The sequence below is a fragment of the Balaenoptera physalus genome (genome assembly GCF_965194825.1).
Source record: "Balaenoptera physalus genome assembly, chromosome: 13".
NCBI lineage: Eukaryota > Metazoa > Chordata > Mammalia > Artiodactyla > Balaenopteridae > Balaenoptera > Balaenoptera physalus.
In genome coordinates this window covers 60164745-60186813 of record NC_138892.1, presented here as the reverse complement: position 1 = coordinate 60186813, position 22069 = coordinate 60164745, and the positions used below count along the sequence as shown (strand labels likewise).

Genomic DNA, 22069 nt, shown 5'->3' with positions numbered 1-22069 from the left:
CTGATCCCTTGCTGTAATGAGGACAGAGGCCCTTTTGTATCATGCGGGGGTGGAGCGGAGGGGAGGACGCCCCGGGCCTGGCCCCGCCCTGGCCCTCCTACGCTGCCCCTTTCTTCCCACCAACCCTCGCCGCCCCCCCCACGCCCCCGCCACCGCCACCGCGCCTGACCCAGCTGGCGAACTGCCCCGTATAACTGTAGCTCCCACGGCCCGGATCCGCGCCTCTGGGTGCAGCTCTCAGTCCCCGTCACGAAGCGGGACCGGAGGACTGAGAGCGTGGCTCCACTGGGCTTAGGACCCGAGCGGAGTGCCAAAAAACACTGCATTCATCTGCATGCTGCTTTGCATCTCGTTTGCATACCAAGCTGTTCGGTCGACGTTGACAAGCGCCCCCGCCCCCACTCAGACCCGGCTTGGGTACCCTCTCTGTCGGTCCCCTCCTCTGCACACGCCTCTCCGTTAGTCCCCCTTCCAGACCCCGTCTTTGCTCCGCAAGTTTTTCTACCCATGAACCCCTCGTCGGCGCCCCCAGACCAGTAAGAGCACCTTCCCGGGGTCCCCGATCCCGACCACCAAGTTCTCCAGAAGACAATACTCCAATTCTCTGGGAAGTGGAAGAAACCAAGCCGGAGTAGGGGGGCGCTGGGACACCAGTAGGGGTTTTGAAAGCTTCTAGTTGTTGAGTCAGCGCCTAAGTATTCAGAGACCTTTCCCCAAACCTCTTGTGGTTCACCCAAGACCGTTCCCTGCTATGGAAGGGGGTCTCTGATCCCAGTCTAGAGCCGTAGGCAAACTGGGTCCCCCCACACACAGGGAAAAGAGTTGGAGGGTCCCGCCCCGTGATGTCACCCCCCCACCCTGTCCCCTTCCTCCACCCCCACCCCCCCCACCCCCCGCCCCCAAGCTGGTTGCTTTTAGCTCACGGGGCTTGGGCTACGACTTGCAAGAGTTTAGGGGGCAACGAACAGAGTGGCCCTGCGGGTACCCACGCCCGACAGCCGCCTGAACGCCTAGGACTCCGGGCAGGGATGCAGCTGGGGGTCTAGGGAAGCACATCTACCCCCTCCTCTCCTCAGCCCTGACAGGGTGGTGAGTAGTTAACACCCCCTCCCCAACCTCTCCTTGTTTAGAGTCCCCAGACTTCCAAGCGGATTGAGGAGAGAAACCCCAGGGATTGCCCAAGCCAACTCTCCTGCTTGTTAAGACCTTGATGTCCAAAAGAAGACAGCTGAAGGGAAGTGCCTGCACCCACCCTACCCCACTCCCATAGTGCCCCCACTGCCAGCCCCTCCTTGGTGTTCTCCTTTCAGGAACAGAGATCATATCCCACTGGCAGCCCTGGCACCCCAAGGGAAAGGGGGAGGTAGGAAAAGTCCCACCAGTGTCCTGAGGGGAGGAGCAAAATACTACCAGGATGTGAGATGTTGTCTGTGGGCAAGGTGCCTGCTTAGTCCGTGAGGGATCGTGGGAGTTGGACTGTGGCTGAACGCCCCTTCCCCCAATAACTCCTCCATCTGAAGCCAAGGCTTCAAAACCCTGATAAAGTGTGGCTTTCTACTGGATTCCTTGTCCCAAACTCTTGGTGTCTGATTTTTCCCCCTCTTCCTTCTCTTGGGTTGGAGCAACTGTCGGGAGACCCCCACCATGATTCATTCTCTCCCCTTCCTTCTCCTTCTCCCTCCCTCTATTAAGTCCATTCTTCCCAGTCCGGTGTGATAATTTTGAGTCCCAGCTGCAGATGGGACAAGCTTTCTTTTCGGCTGGAACAAGCTGCTGAGTCTTTAGCCTCCAGGCTCACTAGTACCCCTGGGCCCCTCCCTCCACAGACCGAGGACTTCCTACTGCTCCCACCCCACCCTGAAAAGCCAGGGGACAAAGACTCATTACCTTTATAAGATTTGAAGTTCTACTTAATGTCCTTGTTTCAGAGAGTGATAAAGAGACAGCTGGCTCCCCTTAACCTGGTCCTGTAGGTTTCTTCAGTTACCCCAGCAGGGCTAAGCTCCGTCCTGAATTTGGCCTTTCTTTAAAAGAAATAGAGGTACAGAGTCCTCAAGATTCATGGGCACCTGAGTTCCTGCCCCCTACCCCCTTGCAGGTTTCCCAGCCCCCTCAAGACATTCATGGATGGATGAGAGGAGCTGACACTGACCTCCCTCTCTGTGACCACCTTCTCTTCGGCCATGGAGGAAGCCTTGCTGCCCCTGGCCATGACCTCTGACCCCAGGCCCTTTAATCAACAACTCCCAGAGCCTCCAGACCCGAGATGTGTCTTGGAACCCCAGGACAATCCTGAATTGGCACCCGCCCTGGTGTGTGCTCTTTGCTGCTGCTTTGGAATCATCTACTGCTGCTTCGGTGAGGGCAGGGCCAGGGTTCTGGGGGGCAGCTGCCCAAGACCGTCACCCTCAAGGATGATGCCAACTTTCTCCTTTGCTCCTGAGCCACCTCTTCTCCTCTGTCAGGGGATGCCTACCTTCAGTGTGGCTGATCTGCTCTTGCCAGCTCTTTTTCATCCCCCATGCCCACACCCTCCAGCTCTGAGCCCTGGCAACTATCATTTGCCCTCCCCTTGCCTCCTACCTCAGAATTCCATTCCCAAATTACCCTCTATGCTTAAGGCTTCTTCACCCTTCCCCAATAATCTGAATCAGCCTGTGCCGATTTCTTCCCGTCTGCCATCCCTGGAAGGACGAAACCTTGTTTCTGTACTTACTCCCCTCAATGCATCCGTCTTACCTCCTGATTTGCTCTCCCATCCCCTCTCAGTTCCTGAAGAGTCCCTACCCTCCCTAGATGATCCCTTTCTGCCCTTTGCCTTGAGGTCCCTGTGTGTGCTGCTCCTGCCTTCTGCTCCTCTGGTCAGCCAGTCCTCTCCTTTCTGATTCATCAGAGCCATCCCTGGAGACCTCTTTCTGCCTCTCAGTGCCTCCTGCCTCCCTTCCCAGGCTACCGCTGCTTCAAGGCAGTGATGTTTCTCTCCGGCCTGCTATCAGGAGCCCTGGTGATCTTCCTGCTGTGCCACAAGGAGCGTGTGCTAGAGACACAGCTGAGCCTGGAGGTGAGCGCGGGCATTGCGCTAGGCATCGGACTCCTCTGCGGCCTAGTCACCATGCTGGTTCGCAGTGTCGGTCTCTTCCTGACTGGTCTCCTGCTAGGCCTAACCCTGGGCGCCGGGGTCCTGCTGGGCACTGAGCCCATCTACCAACCACCTTCAGCCTGGGTGCCGGCTGGGGGGCTGGTGGGGCTGGCACTGCTGGGAGCCCTGCTCACGCTTCGGTGGCCACGTCCATTCACAGTTCTGGGCACAGCCCTGCTGGGTGCTGCGGTGCTGGTGGCCTGTGCTGACTACTTCCTGGAGGGGCTGGCACTGGGCAGTCGGCTGGGCCAGCGCTTGCAGGCACTTCCAGCCTTGCCTCCTCTCTGCTGGTATAGCTGGGTCTTGCTGGGGACCTGGCCAGCCCTGGGGGCCCTTGGGGCCCTGGCCCAGTGGAAGCTCATGGATGAGGAACGTGGAGGCCACACCAATGGTGAGTTACTGCCATGGTACAGAAAGCAGCCACCCTGTGCCTTCTCATGTCCCTGGTTCCCAGACTTGAGGAGGGGAAGGGGGAAAATACACTTGAGGCAAAAGGCAGAGGTGTCTAAGGTGAATGGGGCAGGGCACTGAAGAAAGTTAGAGTTGGAGGAGCCAAAGTTCTGGGTAAGAATGAGAAGAGTCATTGTCGGTGGGGGGGAGCAGGGAAGAGTTATTGGGGACTGATATGGAAGGAAAGGAAGATGTCAGGGAAGTCCAGAAGGAAAGGGTAGGAGGATTACAAAGAAAAGTTTCTTTAGAATAACTGGGGGGGAAATGAGATTTGAGAGAGACGTAACAGGGAGACTGAATGGGTTTCTCTAGAGTATGAGTGTATTTGGGGGTGGGTTTCAGAGTCTTAAGAGGCCTCCCTGAGTCTGTATTGCCCCCTCCCAAGCAGTGGTCTTGAGCCACCAGCGAAGGCATCTCCAACTCCTTCGGATCCGTCAGCAAGAGGCTAAGTGGCACCGGACCTCCCCTGGGGTGGGGCTCTGTGAGGGCAGCTGCCGGCGCCCGCTCCACCCCAGCGCCCGGAGCCCTGCGGACAGTCTGGCTCCAGTGAGTGGAGGGGTAGGGGGTGCTCAGGGGCATGGGAGAGAGGGCACATGGGGATGCTTAGGGTGGAGGGGGGCTCTGACCCAGCCCCTTTCTTCTGCCCTCTCTGCCCTGTGCCCCTCCAGAGCTATCTCCAGAGCCTTCGAGAGCGCCAGCTGGGACCAGGCGCCCAGGCCACAGCTCCCCACACTGTCCTGGACCTGGATTCTGACTGTGGTTCCACTGTACCCCTCACCACACCTTCTGGTTCCACCCGGACCTGAGCCTAAACCTCCACTGATGCCCTAACCCCTAGCAAGGGCCTGGGAACACTAGGTGGGCAGGGCCTAGGCCCACAGGATCCAACACAAACTTCCCCACCTCTTGGGGATGGAATCTGTGCTCCAACCCAGAGCAGCCCTGTAGGGATATGTTTTAGGTACAGATAGAGAGGAATCTTGTGGAGAAGGGAGAGGAATGGAAATATGAGTACCTACCTCTGTCCAATAATAGAGGTGCCTTGGTCCCTAAAGTAACTGACTCCCTAATTCCCTCCAAACCAAACCAAGGAGGACCGTTACCCAAACAGCATTCTATATACCCGCCTCAGTGTGCCTCACAATGGTAAAATAAGGGGTTTTGTTTTTGTAGGACCTATAGAAAATCAGGAAGCCCCCTAAAGCACTTGATAGCTTTTTGATGGGGAGAAGGGCAACAGAGGAGCTCAAGGATCCCTAATCCCCAGGTCCCTCATTAGGGGGCAGTTGGGTTCCTGGTTAGCCTTTCCCTCTGGACCCTGTAGGCTCAAGCCCCCTTCTCCTACCTCAGTTGGGGGTACTGTCCTCCATGGTGCTTCCCTTTCCTTTCTTCTTAATGTGGGGAAGACCACAGGGCAGTGCCTGGCTCAGCACCCACCTTCCCCCAAAGCTGGCTTCTTGCTCCAAGGAGAGAGCATTGGCCCACATGCCAGAGTCTTGCCCTTTTGCCCAAAGGAGCCTGGTCTTCAGGGCTGCGTGAAAGACAAGTGCCTTCTCTGCCTCTCATTATAGGTGACACTAATCTCCTTAACCAGAACATTGTCCCAGCCACTAACCCATTCTAACTCTCCACTACCCCTGATTCTCCTGCCCAAAGTCTGTTCCCTGGTTCCCCAGACAGCATGAAGGAAGATATGTCCCTGCCCCAGGGAAGCAAGGTTATGATGGGAGGGAGGAAGAACACGGGAGCATGTGAATAAAATGGCATTGAACATTGAACCAGGGAGTCCAGCCTCTACTGTTGCTGCTCTTTTCTTTCTTTGCACCCCAGAACAAAGGGTTAGCCATACTGACAAGTCCTCTGTCCCTTAAAGATCTGATGAGGGTACCTTTATCAGACTGGACTACCGTAGGAGCTGCACACGCACAGCCAGAGGAAGAGTTGTTCACTGCTCTCTCATGAACGTGAAGTTAACCTTTATTAAGCACAAATGTGCCAGGCACTTCACATATAGTATTTCATTTAATGCAACAACCCTGCAGGATTAGTATTAACCTTATTTTGCAGATGGGAAATCCAAGGCTTAACGAGGTTAATTAACTTGCCCAAAGTCATAAGCAAGTAAATGTGATTCTCAAGGATTACAAAGCCCTTGCTCATTTTACTGGCTATGCTGTTTTCTTGCACTTTATCTAGGAAGAACAGGACCCAGGCTTTCCCAGTTGTGGCCTCCTGTCAGCTAAAGGCCTGATGGCTGCCTTTCCTCTACCAATGTCCTCCAGAGAGTAGATGACACAGTTGGAAGTGCTATCTAGGATGGGGAAGAAATGGATGGAGTTGGGGGCTGAGTTAGAGAGTCACTGACCAGGAGGGAAAGAATACAGGGGAGTGGTGGCTGGAGCTGGGACATTTAGAGGCATGAGGTCCATGGTTCGTGCTCGTGCTGCAGCAGACGTTTGATTGAGGTCTTAGATTTCTGGGTGGGTGACGTTACCAGGGAATACAAGGGCGGTGGAGGCTGTGGCTAAGGGGGTAATGTCCAAGATCGTATCTCCGGCTGAGCGGTCAGTGTGCAAAGTGATATCTATGGCCAAGGAAGTGGTATCCAAGGTTGTTCCTGTGGCTGAGGAAGTGGTGTCCCCATCTGATGGGGTGGCGTCTGGGGTCTGGGGACGACAGTGCATCAAGTTGTGGGCGATATCTCTGGGATAGCCTTTCTCTACTCGAAGCTGCCGATTGAGGCGCCAGTACTGTTTGCCCTTAAAGAAGTAGACGCGGCCATCCCGCCAACTCATGGCACCTGAGGGCTGGTCTGGCACTCCTGTAAACAACCCCTTGGTTGGTTTGGGGTAGCGGCTGAAGTCAGTTTGGGCCAGCTCGTCCCACTGCCAGTAACCGGAGCCCTAGGTGTGGGGCAGACAGGGAGAAAAGGAGGATGAGAAGAGAGCTTAGGGACCCCCCCAGAGGTCTACCCTCAGCCCACAGCAGCTGCAGAAGAACTCCCTTCAAGAGCAAGTCCGCTTCTCCGTGTGAGGTAGTCCGCCCCTCCTAAGAAGGGATTTTCCCTTGCTTTGAACTTTATACCTTAAAGAGGAACACCTTTTTGTTGAGAGGCCAATAGAGAGCAGCATCCAGGTTGGGTTCTACCCTATTCAGCTTCTTGGGGAAGCCAGGAGACATCTTGAAATTAACGTAACGCCACACCTTGTCTCCTGAGAGCATGTAAGGAAAGAACAAGTCACCTCTGTCCCCAGGTGGTAGCTTTCAGTTCCTCCTTTCCACCGTCGCAGAAACTTCTCATCCCTCCCTCCTTTTATGGATTCTCTGATCATAGGCCCTCCTCAGGTAACACACTGTAAACTAGTCCCCTTACCCTTAAAGAAGTGAATCCATTGCGTCCGAGGAGAGTAGACAGCAGCATCCAGGTTTCCTGGGAGCCCCTCCCAAAGGGCAGACACTTGGAACAAGGGACCCAGCCCTGAATCTGTCACAGTCCACACGTAGTTTCCCTTGAAAGCGTAGGTCTTCCCTCGGGGCCCTGAGAGCATAGGCATGTCAACAAGTCAAAAAGATAGGGGTCAAATAAAGACTTGTGGGTATCTCAGGCAGACTAATCATTTGCTGTCCTCCCACAGGCTGATTTCTCAAAAATTCATTCAACTTTAATTCAAAGAGAAGATTAAGGGCAGACAAGGAGGACCCAGTGTTCAGCCTCTCCTTTATTGTTCACAGCAAATCAGCCCTGGCCCAACAAAACAAAACAAAAGCCCTGCAGATAGCTGCTCCCCCTTGGGGACCTCCCCTCCTACCCCAGGTGGCTTCCAAGTTGTACTTCCATGCGGGTATAATACCCTCTCTAATAGACATTCAAGTTAAGACTGTTTTCTCCATCCTGCTGTATTTCCAGATGTTTTTAGTGGCCCTCATAGGGTGGCAGCAGAGGTAAATTCCAGCCTGGCCCACCTTTAATTTGGCTCTGAATCCTCCCTCCCCATACCACATGCCTCCTTCCATGGCCACTAACCCCTGTCTGGTGGTTAACTGCCATTGCTTACACTGAGGTCCCATGTCACTCCCATCTCAAGGTCAGCAGGCCACCCCACTGCCTGCCTACAGCCTAGAGGGGAAGGGTCTTACCCAGCATCATGGCATCCAGTTCACCACTGCAGGGGTCTGGCATGGGACTGGGTTCTGTGGGCACTTGGGGTACAGTGGGGAGCTCCATCTCTTCTTCCTCATCCTCTGTCTCTGGGCTTTTCTTGCCTGCAAGGTAACATAATCCTGCTCAGGGAGAGAACTCAGAGCACTGGCCTCCCCACTCTTCTACTGTAAGTTCAGCTCAGAGGTCCCATAGAGAGGAAAAGGGAAACCTAGAGAGCTTTCCTTGGTGGGAGGAAAGATCATATTGATATCAGCGGGGGACATGTTTTTAGTTTTGAGAGGCACTAGAAAGGGAGAAGGGGGTTTGCTGGAATGTTCATTCTTCATCCCTTAGAACAGGTATGAGGGGAGAGAGCTCTGGCAGAAAGATTAGACCTGGAAGTGTCAGAAAAACAGCTCCTGGGAGTTCCCTGGTGGCCTAGTGGTTAGGATTCCGGGCTTCCACTGCAGCGGCCTCATGGCCTGGGTTCAATCCCTGGTTGGGGAACTGAGATCCCACAAGCCACGCAGCGAGGCCAAAAAAAAAAAAAAAGGAAAGAAAAACAGCTCCTGAAAATGAAGAAGGCCGAGTAACTGGGAAGGAGGAAGAGAAAGAAGCCAAGCCATTTCCCTCCATGAAGATTAGACCTGTCTCTTCATGCCTGAAGAGATACTGGTCAGACTGACCTTCATGATCACTAGGGGAAAGGACTGACCATAGAGAGCCTGGATCCCAGCCACATCATCTGGGTGCAGCTTGAAGTGGGGCCGGTAGCCAGCATAGACAGGGGCCATGAGGGCCTGAGTGTATCGGGAGTGCCCAAGCCCCAGGGCATGGCCCAGTTCGTGGGCTGCAATGATGCGCAGGTTCACCCCCCGGTAGGTCTCCTCAGTCCAGAGCTCATCTTCATCAAAGTGCACACTGCCCAGCTCTGGGATGTCGGCATGGGCCAGGACCCGCCCTGGACAAAGGCAAAGATAGACAGGAAGGAGGTCAGAGTCTCCTAGGGTGGAGTATCCCCTGCCTGTTATAAACTCCAATGACTCCATTCCCTTAAAATTCCCCCATGTACATTCACTGTCTCTTGGATACCTCTCACTCCATTCAGATTCTGCTGTCATCGTTCCGTTCTCTCAGGGATGCCCATCACTCTGTCCCTTTACCTCCCAGCCACTCTGTCATCTCTGGCCCTGTCCTCTCTGAGGTATGCCTTGAGAGCAGAGGAACTTAAGCCAACGAAGAAGGCATAAGCTTCAAAGAAGAGGCTTGGTAAGGCCCCAGGGAGGTGACATGCTGCTCCCCAAGGGAATATTAGAAGGTGGTTAGAGAGTGTAGGGTGCAGTTGAGCATGGGGGTGGCCTGACATTAAGGTTCCAGAGTAACTGACTCAAGGGGACAGAGGTCTGTGAAGTGAGAGTCGAGAGCTGGTGCCTACCAGGCCCATCAAAGGTATTGGAGCAGTATGGGCTTTGGCGGCCATGGAAGGAGAGGCGGATATCAGCCCAGCCAGCCTTCACCTCCCGGAAGGTCAAGGGAGCCACATTGCTCCAGTACTGGAAGGCTTGAAACAGGGCTGCCCGGGCTGTGTAGGATGGGAGGGTGGAGGGCAGGTTCAAGATGCGGAAGGTCAGGTGCTTCTTTCTCCAGCGGCCTGGTTAATTGGACCAGAAAATAGATTAGAAGCACAGATACTTTTGCCAGCTCCGAAGAGTTCCCCTGAGTCTGGGCACTCACTTAGCAAAGCTGTGAAACAACCCCTCCAGGCAAGTGATGATCAGTTATTTACCAGGTGACCATCCATTCAACACTGAGCTCATCCAGGCTGTCCCAATGCCACCTGTGCTCCAGAGCCATGCCACCCCCTCCTCTCCCTCCCTTTCCCAGGCTCAGCCCTCACCCAGCAGCAGGTATTTAAGGGTCTTCTGGTTGAAGGGGTCCTCCAGACCACAACGGGGCTGCCTCATACGGGCCCTCGTGGCATCATCTAGCTGACCTGAGACTGGCAGCTCAGATGCTTCCTGAAAAGCTCTAGAAAGAGGGAGAGGGATGGGTCCAGCAGGGCAGTGGCATCTGGAATGACTGAGAACTGGGGATAGCTCTTTGGCCCCCCGCTGCCCAAGGTGGTGGCTGAGAATGGCCCAAAAGCTCTGAAGCTGATGAGATCACTCCAGGATCCAGTCCTCGTAATTGGGACTTCCTCTTCTGTTCTGCATAAAGGCAATACTCAGCTTCACCTCCTGTGTTCATGCTCTTATTTGGGTAAAGTGCCATCTGGCGTTGCCTTCTTCCTCTACTGCAATTTCTAACCTCCTCCTGATCTAGGTAAGTGTCCTGCCTCCTGCTCTGGAGACTCTCCCACCACTGCTCCCACCTGAGGGCCTGTCCTCCCTTTGCTTTCTTCCCTCCTGGCTGGACCCGTCCCTCCCAGCCCAGCCTGCTCTGGGGCAATTTCATCCATCAGGCGCCGCAGGTACTGTGACTTTTCAAGGGCCTGGGAACATATCTGAGAGCAGAAAGAAAAATGACCCATTAGATCCAAAATATGAAAACTTCAAAATAGAAATAAATAAATCCTGTATTAAATGTCTATGAAAGGCAACATCATGTCAACAACTCAGCTCCAACTTAACTCACAGTTTTACATATAAATTATACTTCATGTGGAATGTGACCAAATAGTAGTATTTTGGATATAACATGGGATGGAGCCTCCAAAGAAGTGCTTGACTGTGCCCTCATCTTTGAATCCCCATCTCACCCCAGGCCCCACCACCCATTCCCTAGATCCCCAACGTGGACCTGGGTTAAGCAGAGGTGGGCCTGGGACGAAAGGGTTGAGAAGAGAGAAAGGAGACCTTGTGACCTTGACCCTGAAGGCATGCACCTTATGACCTCTCACCTCAGAGCCTCTATGATATCTTCTGGCCTGAAGTCATCAGGTCCTTCTAGAGGCTTCTGTAGGTACCCGTATTGCAACAAGTAATCCTATGATGAGGGTAGGGGTCAGCAGAATAAAAAGAGGTTAGTCTCTGGGTGAAGCTCTAAGTGACCTAACAGCCCATAAGGACAGGAGGGGACAGACGTGGAAGGACTAAAGGAGAGGCACATTAGGGGAGGAACAAGGGGAAGGAGTGGAGATGGGTAGGGGTGGATCATGGAATAGAGGAAGGAAGGGAAGGGAAAGCAGTTGTAGGTCAGAAGGGAGGCTTGGATGGGACCATGGAGCAGTTCCTCCATCCCTCCCCCAGCCTGGGTCTGACCTTCCCAGGGCACTCACCACTGCTGCCTCCTCTCCAGGCCCCAGGGCCCAGCATGAGACTGTCATGGGGAGTAGGAAGCCCAGCCACAGCCGCTGCCAGTTCATGGTCCCACCAGGCAAGAGCTCCAGAGGCTGTTTGTGCCTTCTGCCCTGAGATTTCTGGGAGCCTGGGGGAGCAGGGCTAGGTGGGGGGCTCTTCCCTTCAGTTCTTTTCACTCTCTAGTCCCTGGTCCTCTTTATAAAACTTCAGAGGAGGGGAATTGGGGGAGTGTCAGTAGGAGGTGACTCAGCCCAGAGATGTGTTGCAATTCACCATTAACCTCTGCCCTGCCAGAGAGCGGAAGTCAAGAAGAGCCTCCAACCCTGTCCCCCAGGGTCCTCTGCTGGAGACCGAAAGACTTTCCATATTGTCCTGGGGGTGGGTATCCTGGCAGGATCAGAGGCAGAATATCTGCAAAGACTAGGGATAGGGACCATGGCCATCCTCTGAAGCTGGACATTCCTGTGCCCCAGTGACCCTTGGGTAGCAAACCCCTCGTCTGCAACCTTCATGTCTCCCTGTCTACTCTAGGATAGGAAAAATAAAAATAAAACTAAGAGGTAGGAAACAAATTGCTTAGGTGCTTGGGTTTCAGGTGAAGGAATGAAGGATGAGATCTCAGTTTCTTTGCATCCAAGACCAAGTTGGGAATTCAGACGCTCTTGAAACCTACTTGTGTCTGCTTTAATAAAAAGTCATCATTTCAAGCATTTAATGTACCTGGAATGTGTGGGTTGGGGGGAAGGATAACAAGGATACAAAGAAGTAAAGGGCCGGAGCCTGCCCGCAGGGACATTACAGATAGGGTGAGACCAACACAAGCCCCTGAAATGAGGGGAACCAGGGAGCCAGGCAGGAGGTGCCTCATCCTGAGGGCCATGGGGCTGCGGGAAGGCTCGCAGAGGAGGCAGGCTTTGAGCTGGGCTGTGAAGACTGGCTATGAGTTGGATGGAGTAAAATAGTCCTGAGGAACAGGGACGGTGCAGGTCTTGAGCAAAAGTGCAGAGGGGAAAAAAGCCAGCTGTGCTCAGTGAGAGGTTCTGAGGCTGTGCTTCGTGTCTACCCCAGGCTAGGTCAGTGCTTCAGGTGCTGCTTAGTATGTCTTTGTCAAATGAATGACCAGGCTGGGAGAGTGGCTGGGAGCCAGAGATTAGAGACGGTCTTGAATGCTATGTAAGAAAGAAGAGAAAAACTTACAGTTAAAGAACTACTTTGTGTTAGGTGATTCATATATTATCTCATTTAATTCTCACTATCCTCCTATGAGGGAAGAATTATTCTGACCTTTTTTAAAAAAAATATTTATTTATTTATTTATGGCTGCGTTGGGTCTTCATTGCTGCACGTGGGCTTTCTCTCGTTGTGGTGAGCGGGGGCTACTCTTTGTTGCAGTGCATAGGCTTCTCATTGTGGTGGCTTCTCTTGTTGTGGAGCACGGGCTCTAGGAGCACAGGCTTCAGTAGTTGTGGCTCGCGGGCTCTAGAGCGCAGGCTCAGTAGTTGTGGTGCACGGGCTTAGTTGCTCCGCGGCACGTGGGATCTTCCCGGACCAGGGCTTGAACCCGTGTCCCCTGCATTGACAGGCAGAGTCTTAACCACTGCACCACCAGGGCAGTCCCTCTGGCCATTTTTTTAAGAGAGGAAATGGAGATTCAGAGAGGGAAACTTGACTAAGGACATGGAACTCCTAACTGGCCTGGCATATATTCAAATCCCTCTGCCAACTCCTAACCCGTGCTCTTTCCGTGCACCACGCTGACTCTTAGAGCTTTGTTCTCTAAGTGGTTAGGAGCCACTGAAGTTTCCACCATCATCTGTGCATCACACAACGCTTACATACCATTTAAATGCACAGGGAAGTAGGGATAGGAATGGGGGAAGGGGTTACTGAACTCGTGTTTTCAGTGGGACCCCAGTTCTGAGCCCTTCCCCACATCCCAGGCTGAAAGGCTGGCAGGCCACAGGGGAACCCTTCACACCCCAGGATGGAGGTGGGGGATCCTCCTGACTCATATCGTTGCCCTCAATGATGCTGGTCGTCTTGACCCACTCAGCACTCAACTGAGTAATAATCAAGTGACTAAGTCCCAAATGGCCAGTGACAGGCAAGCAAGGACATAGCCTCTGACTGATGAGTGACAGAGGCCGTGACTGAGGCCATGATCAAGGCTGCTGCCCACAGGAAATGAGGGAGCTTGGGAACCAGCTCCGTTCAGCCCCCTGCAGGGCTTTTCTCAGCCCTGCCCTTCTCTTCCTCTTTCCACCCCTCTATCCCTCAATCCCTCTTCTGAGAAGAGGACATGGGCCAATTGAAAATTATATATTTTTTTCTGATTAAAGTCTTCTCTATTTTTTTTCTTTTTTAAAAATTTTTATTTTATTTATTTTTGGCTGTATTGGGTCCTCGTGGCTGCACGCGGGCTTTCTCTAGTTGTGGCGAGCAGGGGCTACTCTTCGTTGTGGTGCACGGGCTTCTCACTGCGGTGGCTTCTCTTGTTGCGGAGCACAGGCTCTAGGCGCGCAGGGTCAGTAGATGTGGCGCACGGGCTTAGTTGCTCTGCGGCATGTGGGATCTTCCTGGACCAGGGATCGAACCTGTGTCCCCTGCACTGGCAGGCAGATTCTTATCCACTGCGCCACCAGGGAAGCCTTCTATTTCTTTTTTTTCTGAATAAGTTATCCATTGCTCATTAGTAAATTTGGAAAATACCAAAATAAGCAAGGCAGGGAATGAAAACCACCAGTAAATCCTACCCAGAAGAGAACCACTAGTAACATTTTGATGCATTTACTTGGAACTGTCAGTAGCTCTGAGTTCAGCTCCACCTCTGCCAGCCCAGCCTCAGCCCCTGGATGGAGACTGAGTGGGATGGGAGAGAAAGTGAAAGGAAGTAATGAGCATAGTGGGGGAGGGACAGGAGCCGAGAGGGGTGTGGGGAAAGGGAAAGGAGTAAAGTAAGATGAATTCGATAGAAGATTACTCCCTCCCCTTGGGCACCTCATATAGCAACAACAACAACAAAAAGCGGGGGTGGGGGAAGAATGCTTAGGAGTGTATGTTAGTACGTTAGTGAGAGAGATAATGGTTATTGTAAAAGGTAAAGGGTGGGCACTCACTCTGGCCTCGGAGCCACATTCTAGACACTAAGGAGCCAGGGAAAGAACAGAGTGAAACAGTAAAAGTTGCCAAATAGTTTATCTCATTTAAATCTCAACAACAACCCTGTGGGCTGGTATTATCACCTTCTATGGAAAAGGAGACTGAGTCTCTAACAGGTTACTTTGGGTCACACAGCTAGGAAGAAGCAGCAGAGCCTCAGGCCCAAGCTATGATCTTCGCAGTCTCCCAAGAGTTTCCACAGGCCCCCAAACAAACCCCTTAGAGCCAGGAACTGCAAGCTGGGCATGTGTGCAAGACTGCATGACTAACTGTTCCCATAACGGCATAATGACCTCCACTTCCGCCAGTCCCCACCCCCTGCGCCAAGCTGGCCCAGCTCTTTTTCCCTCTGAATTTGTCATCTCTCACTGGGGGACATGTGGGAATGTGTGCGAAGGGTTAGGACATGCGGTCTGCCTGCCCCAAAAAGAGAACTTGAGTCTGAGAGAAAGAGCTCCTGGGTTCTTTGGCTGGCTTGCTCCCATCCTGCAAACTGCTTTCCCTCTCTGCCCACAGATTGTGGTACAAGAGTTTGTATAGAAATATTTTTAATTAAAATATTTTAAACTGTAGCAGCAGGAAGTAGGTAAGATTCTGAGAGTATTTTCTTATGTTCAGGAGCTATGGGGCTGTGGGTGAAGGGCAAAGGTTGGCAGAGGTCTCTAAGCCCAGGAGAAGCCAATCTCCAAATCCGCACCCACCCCCCTCTGACAGCATCCTCACCCTAACGGGGTGACCTGGAGGGCTGGACATTCTAGTATATAAAGGGCAAGTCTGGGGTCTGAAACTGGAAACTGGAGGTGAGAAAAACGTAGGGTGTAACCAAGTTAGGGCTGGCCTAGATACTGCTCTTGATCTAGAGAAATGTGGGAGAAATATAGTGTCAGCCTCTGGCCTGTTTTCCCCTGAGAGCCCTGAGGGGGTCAGGAGAGAGGGCAGTTTGCCTGGCTGGATGGGGTTGAGTTCTCGCCAAGCCGTTATCTTGGAAACCTCTGTTTTTAAGAGGACCCCTCCCCCAACAAACAGACACACTCCTTTAATTAGTTATGAGTTCCTAGAAGCCAGATGGGAAGCGATGGCCAGGATTGTGCACAGCTGGATCTGGTTACTAACCGGGAAGTGGGAGGGGCTTGGGGATGGCTCAGGCCTGGGCCAGCATATTCTGTTCCCAGGATACCCCAAACTTCCTCAACCCCCGTTACAAACACTTTCTGGCATTCCCTCCCACCCGCTGTTCCTTGAACACGCAACCCCACAGGCACTAGCCTAAACTGGCTCGGTTGAGAGGACATCAGACCCAAATCCCTCAGCTCTTCGGTTCCTGTCAAGTGTTGGGGAGACCAAGGTCTGCTCCCCTTCTGCAATTCACATACAAAGGTGCTTTCCCACAGGACTCCCCTGGAGATGCTGGAGGCTTCTGCTGGTGGTCCCATTACCCAGCACAGTGCCGAAGGGCTGCATGAGAGGATAAATTCTAGCATCTGGAATAAGGAGGGGAGTAGAGGAATGAGTGTAAGTGTTCTTTCGGCATCTGGGATGATAAGGAAATGATGGTAACACAAAGGATTTTTGCTCCTTCTGGGAACGGCAGCCTTTTCCTTAACAAAACCCAAACTGATCTTTATTGATTTTCCCAAGCGAAGTGGGATGCTGGGGAGCAATTTGGCCTTCTGTCCTCACTCTGTGACCCCAGGTCTGCCTTAATGTTTGGGGACTGTCATGGGCCTGGAAAATCCACATTTGTCTCCCTTTGGTGTTGGCAAAAGTGTTTGATAGGAGGTTAGCCAGAGAAGGAGTTCAGCACTGACTTCCCCTTTTGAAGAGGGTAGTAACTAAATGTGGGACAGAGACCTTGGGAAAGACACAAGTTTCTCTGTTTTCTGTCAGGGCAGCAATTGCGGAGGAGACGGCCGTTGGGGTGAGAAGGCTGCCCTTGACCTGGGTGGAGGGGGTATGTAGGGAGACAGTTCTCTTCTGCATCCCCTGTTTTGCCCCTAACTTACTTCAGAAAAATAGTGGGTGTTCACCAGTGTAGTTTTGTTTTTGCTTTGTAGTGAACTCATTAGTTGGACAATGGGGGAAGCATTGACACAGTACAAGTATATCCTGCACAGAGTGAGGACGAAAGAGCTCATGGACTTTACAGTGACAGAGACACCATATTCCAGTCTGAGTTGGAGCTGCTTTGGCATAGGGAGCACTGCTCCTCAGCTGTGAAGGAATTTTCTGAAAAGGGAAATAGGAAAAGATAGCTGAGAAAGAAGACCATTGATCCTAAGGAAGACTGTATTCTCAGATTTTATTTTTAATCCAGAAACTATTCCTACGAATGTGTGCTTGCCTGTTGCCCAGTTTTATAAGACCCCTTAGTGAGTGTGTGTGTGTGTGTGTGTGTGCACGTGTGTGTTATCACAGGAGTGATGCTTCCATGTTATAAAAAATTGGGATGATACATAAATATCTGCCTACTTTCAAAAAGGAAGACAGATTTTGATGGGATGGAAGCACACTGGGAGGAAAAAATCAAGAGAGATCTTTGAAAACCAAAAGCTGGAACAGATGGAAAAATATCCAGTTGATCGCTGGCCACAAAGTAAAGCTGGCTACTGACCAGAGTAGCCATGGTGATCAATAAGATCAGAAAGAACTGGTTGGCAAGATGTAATCCCTCTGCTATTAGGCCAATGGTGGCGGCCAGTGGCAAAAAGAGTGTAAAAGAGAAGCAAGAGAAAAGGGCAATCAGGTTGGGGAGCTGAAGAAGCACATGAAACCAAACCCAGCTTAGATTAAAGTCATGTACTGAAGGCAAATTGAAAGTTGCTTTTCTGACTAGACAAATATAAGGAATGAGTATTCAGCTGTCATTCATTGCTTTACTTATTGACTCTGTCAGCGCTTTTTAAACTTTACTGCCAATTGACACATACACACTACTATATATAAAATAAATAACTAATAAGGATCTACTGTATAGCACAGGGAACTCTACTCAATACTCTGTAATGGCCTATATGGGAAAAGAATCTAAAAAAGAGTGGATATACGTATGTATAACAGATTCACTTTGTTGTGTACCTGAAACTAACACAACATTGTAAATCAACTATACCCCAATAAAAATTTTAAAAATAGGGGCTTCCCTGGTGGTGCAGTGGCTAAGAATCCTCCTGCCAATGCAGGGGACACGGGTTCGAGCCCTGGTCCAGGAAGATCCCACATGCCGAGGAGCAACTAAGCCCATGCGCCACAACTACTGAGCCTGTGCTCTAGAGCCTGCGAGCAACAACTACTGAGCCCACGTGCCACAACTACTGAAGCCCGCGTGCCTAGAGCCCGTGCTCCACAACAAGAAAAGCCATGGCAATGAGAAGCCTGCGCACTGCAGCGAAGAGTAGCCCCCGCTCGTCGCAACTAGAGAAAGCCCACGAGCAGCAACAAAGACCCAATGCAGCCAAAAAAAAAAAATTAAAAGTATATCATAAACCCTGGGAAAAAAAAACTTTTCTGCCAAAATTCCCAGATAGATCATGAAAATAAATATGTAGAGGGTAGAGGTGTATGTACATAACTGTGGTGGTTACTTCCTCAGGGTATTTGTCCATCTCACAATGATTACCCTTTCTCTGTCCCCCTTCCACAGGGTCAAATGGGTGACTTCCAGTAACCATGTTTATGCCATGTAAAACTAAATATAGAATTCTACGTCAATAGGTTTTTTTTTTTCCTTTGAGTACTTTAAACTGCTGATCTCCATAGTTTCTGATGAGAAACCCATGGTAATTCAAATCATTGGTCCTGGACTTCCCTGGTGGTGCAGTGGTTAAGAATCCGCCTGCCAATGCAGCGGACACAGGTTCAAACCCTGGTCCGGGAAGATCCCACCTGCCGCAGAGCAACTAGGCCGTGTGCCACAACTACTGAGCCTGTGCTCAAGAGCCCGCAAGGCACAACTACTGAAGCCCATGCACCTAGAGCCCATGCTCTGCAGCAAGAGAAGCCACCGCAATGAGAAACACGTGCACCGTAACAAAGAGTAGGCCCCGCTCGCCGCTTCTGGAGAAAGCCCACGCACAGCAGCAAAGACTCAATGCAGCCAAAAAGAAAAAAGAAAAAAAAATCATTGGTCCTCTATATGGTAACGTGTCATTTTTCTCCAACTGCTTTCAAGATTGCCTCTAATTTTTGGTTTTCAACAGTTTGACTGTGATGTGCTTAAACGTGGTTTGCTGAGCTGCTTTTTTTTTTTTTTTTTTTTTGGCTGCGTTTGGTCTTCTTGCTGCTTGCGGGCTTTCTCTAGATGCGACGAGTGGGGGCTACTCTTTGCTGCAGTGTGCGGGCTTCTCATCGTGGTGGCTTCTCTTTTTGCAGAGCACGGGCTCTAGGCACACGGGCTTCAGTAGTTGTGGCACATGGGCTCAGTAATTGTGGCTCACTGGCTCTAGAACACAGGCTCAGTAGTTGTGGCGCAATGGCTTAGTTGCTCTGCAGCATGTGGGATCTTCCCAGACCAGGGCTCGAGCCCGTGTCCCCTGCATTGGCAGGCAGGTTCTCAACCACTGCGCCACCAGGGACGTCCTATTTATTTTTTAAATTATTTATTTATTTATTTTGGCTGCACCAGCTCTTAGTTGCGGCATGCGAGATCTTTTAGTTGCAGCATGCGAACTCTTAGTTGCGGCATGCATGCAGGATCTAGTTCCCTAACCAGGTATCAAACCCGGGCCCCCTGCATTGGGAGCACAGAGTCTTACCTACTGGACCACCAGGGAAGTCCCACTTATTTATTTTATACAAAGTAATATGTACCTCTTAATCACCTATCCATATCTTGCCCCTCCCTTCTTTCCTCTCCCCACTTGTAAACACTAGTTAGTTCTCTATATCTGTGAGTCTGTTTCTTTTTTGCTATATTCACTAGTTTTATTTTTTTAGATTCCACATGTAAGTGATATATTTGTCTTTCTTGGTCTGATTTATTTCACTTAGCATAATATCCTCCAAGTCCATCTATGTTGTTACAAATGGCAAAATTTCTTTTTATGGCTGAGTAGTATTCCATTGTGTGTGTGTGTGTGTGTGTGTGTGTGTGTATACATATATATGCACATCTTTATTCATTCGTCTGTTGAGGACCCTTAGGTTGCTTCCATATCTTGGCTATGGTAAATAATGCTGTTATGAACATTGGGGTTCATATATATATACCCAAGCGTGGAATTGCTGGGTAGCATGGTAGTCCTATTTTTAGTTTTCTGAGGAATCTCCATAATGTTTTCCACAGTGGCTGACCAATTTACATTTCTACCAACAGTTGCTGAGCTTCTTTGATCTGAAAATTTATGTCTTTCACCAGATTTGGGAAGTGTTCAGCCATTATTTCTTCACAGAGTTTTCTACCCCATTCTCTCTTTCCTCTCCTGTGACTCCAATTAAATAAATGTATATTAGATTTCTGATAGTATACGTTTCTGAAGTTCTGTTCACATTTTTCAGTCTTTTCTTTTTCTCTATATTCTTCACACTGGATCATTTCTCTTGAACTATCTTCAAGTTCACTGAATTTTTCCTATCTCCAAACTGCTATTAAGTCCATTCAGTGATTTTTAAATTTCAAATACTGTATTTTTCAGTTCTAGAATTTTCATTTGGTACTTTTTTATAGTTTCTAGTCTTCTGCTATTTTCTATTTTTCCACTTATTATGAGCATATTTTTCTTTACTTCATTCAGAATTGTTATAATAGCTGCTTTAAAGTCCTTGCCTGATAGTTCTGATGAGTTATTGTATCAGTCCAGGTCCGACCAGGAAAGAGAAACCACATGGCAATTTAAACAAGAAAAGTTTAACATGCTAGTGGGACTTCCCTGGAGGTCCAGCGGTTAAGACTTCTCGCTCTGAATGCAGGGGGCCTGGGTTCAATCCCTGGTCAGGGAACTAGATCCCACAGGCTGCAACTGAAAGATCCCACATGCTGCAACTAAGACCTGGAGCAGCCAAATAGATTAATTAATTAATTAATTAATTTTTAAAAATTACACTATAGTGGTGATCATTTTCTAACATACAGAACTATGGAATAACTATTTTGTGCACCTGGAACTAACATAGTGCTGTAGTTCAGTTATACTTCAATTTAAAGAGAAATGAATTAGGGGAGTTCCCTGGTGGCCTCGTGGTTAGAATTCCGGGCTTTCACTGCCGTGGCCCAGGTTCAATCCCTGGTCGGGGGACTAAGATCCTGCAAGCTGTGCAGTGAAGCAAAAAAATAAAAAGAATTAAACTATAAACATTGACAGATAGTGGATCATAACAGAGCTAGGCAAGGCCACCAATTAAAGAAATAGAATAGTTCCCAGGCAAGACAAAAAAAAAAGAAAGAAAAAGAAGAAGGAAAAAAGAAAGGAAGGAAGAAAGAAAGGAAAAAGAGGAAAGAAAAACTAAGCCCATCAAAAGGATTTTTGTTAGTCATGGAGGCATTAAAAAGCAGTCACAGGGGCTTCCCTGGTGGTGCAGTGGTTAAGAATCTGCTTGCCAATGCAGGGGACACGGGTTCAAGCCCTGGCCTGGGTAGATCCCACATGCCGCAGACCAACTAAGCCCGTGCACCACAACTATTGAGCCTGTGCTCTACAGCCCATGAGCCACAACTACTGAGCCCATGTGCCACAATACTGAAGCCCGCAAGCCTAGAGCCCGTGCTCTGCAACAAGAGAAGCCACCAAAATGAGAAGCCCGCGCACCTCAACAAAGAGTAGCCCCCGCTCGCCACAGCTAGAGAAAGCCCACACGCCACAACGAAGGCCCAACGCAGCCAAAATTTTTTTAAATTTTTTAAAAATTAAAAAAAATATAGCAGTCACAGAAGCAGACACTGGCAATGGCCATCCAAGAACTGTGTTGAGAAAATGAATCTTGGCAATAGACTTGAGTATTCAGGCCATTTGACAAGGCCATTCCTACTGTGAAAGTAAATGCACCACAGTGTAGTCTGATGCCTTCAGTCTTTCTAGTAGTATAATTTACTTTTCAAATCCCAATTTCCATCCTGCAGTAGGCTGAAAAATGTGCCTCCCGAAAAAGACATCCATCTCTGAATCCCTGGAACCTATTACCTTATATGGCAAAAAAAAAAAGTGGGGGAGGACTTTGCAGACGTGATTAAATTAAGGATTTCGACAAGAGGAGATTATTTTGGATTATCTGAGTGGGCACTAAATGCAATCAAATGTATCCTTACAAAACAGAGAGAAAGGGAGATTTCACATACAAAGAAGAGAAGACAGTGCGAAGACAGAGGCAGAGATTGGAGGGATGCTGTCACAAGCTAAGGAATGCTGGAGACCACCAGAAGCTGGAAAAGGCCAGGAATAGAGTCTCCCTTACAGCCTCTGAGGGGAGTGCTGCTTTGCTGCACCTTGATTTTGATCCAGTGACACTGATTTCGAACTTCTGGGATCCAGAACTGTGAGAGACTAAGTTTTCACTGTTTTAAGTCACCATGTTTGTGGTAATTTGTTACAGCAGTCATGGGAAACATGCATGTTCACCAAGAGACCTTCTGAATATAATTTGGTGAATCAAATTAGGAGCAATGTTTGTGGGAAGGTAGAGGGCTGGTTGTGCTGACCCAAATATTCTGTTTTTCATGGCAGGTGTAGTATGTGTAAATTGGTAAATTGACACTATAGTTTATATATTCTGATTTATGCAAGTCTTGTGAGCTTGACTAATATGAGTCTGACCCCAAGATCTCCTCTCTGTGCTGACAGAACCAGATGTCTGACCCTGTGGGGATATTTGCAAGATCCTGGCCATGGTAAACACACCAAGAAAATTAATACCATCTTGTTGAGGTCTTTTGAGAGGCATATATCTGGTCTC

General features: G+C 50.2%; 2 protein-coding genes across 9 annotated transcripts; one reads left to right on the top strand and one right to left on the bottom strand.

Moving 5' to 3' along the window:
* Window positions 1-895: 895 nt before the first annotated feature.
* On the top strand, window positions 896-5367 carry LOC309641632 (transmembrane protein 198-like). 7 transcript variants are annotated; one of them, XM_082421833.1, is made up of 6 exons: window positions 896-1089; window positions 2099-2358; window positions 2894-3061; window positions 3300-3530; window positions 3975-4135; window positions 4258-5367. In XM_082421833.1, the coding sequence occupies exons 2-6, from the start codon at window positions 2184-2186 to the stop codon at window positions 4393-4395; spliced, it is 873 nt and encodes a 290-aa protein (XP_082277959.1). In that variant the 5' UTR covers window positions 896-1089; window positions 2099-2183; the 3' UTR covers window positions 4396-5367. The 7 variants fall into 7 exon arrangements, with proteins under 7 accessions (XP_082277959.1, XP_082277958.1, XP_082277957.1 ...); XM_082421832.1 differs by having other exon boundaries at window positions 2949-3530; window positions 3978-4135; XM_082421831.1 differs by having other exon boundaries at window positions 2949-3530.
* Window positions 5368-5543: 176 nt separating this feature from the next.
* On the bottom strand, window positions 5544-11232 carry MMP19 (matrix metallopeptidase 19). 2 transcript variants are annotated; one of them, XM_082421813.1, is made up of 9 exons: window positions 11008-11232; window positions 10630-10715; window positions 9628-9758; window positions 9166-9381; window positions 8446-8691; window positions 7727-7852; window positions 6963-7127; window positions 6674-6801; window positions 5544-6492 (listed from the first exon to the last, which is right to left on the bottom strand). In XM_082421813.1, exons 1-9 carry the CDS (start codon window positions 11092-11094, stop codon window positions 6058-6060), a joined length of 1620 nt encoding a protein of 539 aa, XP_082277939.1. In that variant the 5' UTR covers window positions 11095-11232; the 3' UTR covers window positions 5544-6057. The 2 variants fall into 2 exon arrangements, with proteins under 2 accessions (XP_082277939.1, XP_082277940.1); XM_082421814.1 differs by having other exon boundaries at window positions 9628-10233; window positions 11008-11198.
* Between the last annotated feature and the right edge of the window lie 10837 nt (window positions 11233-22069).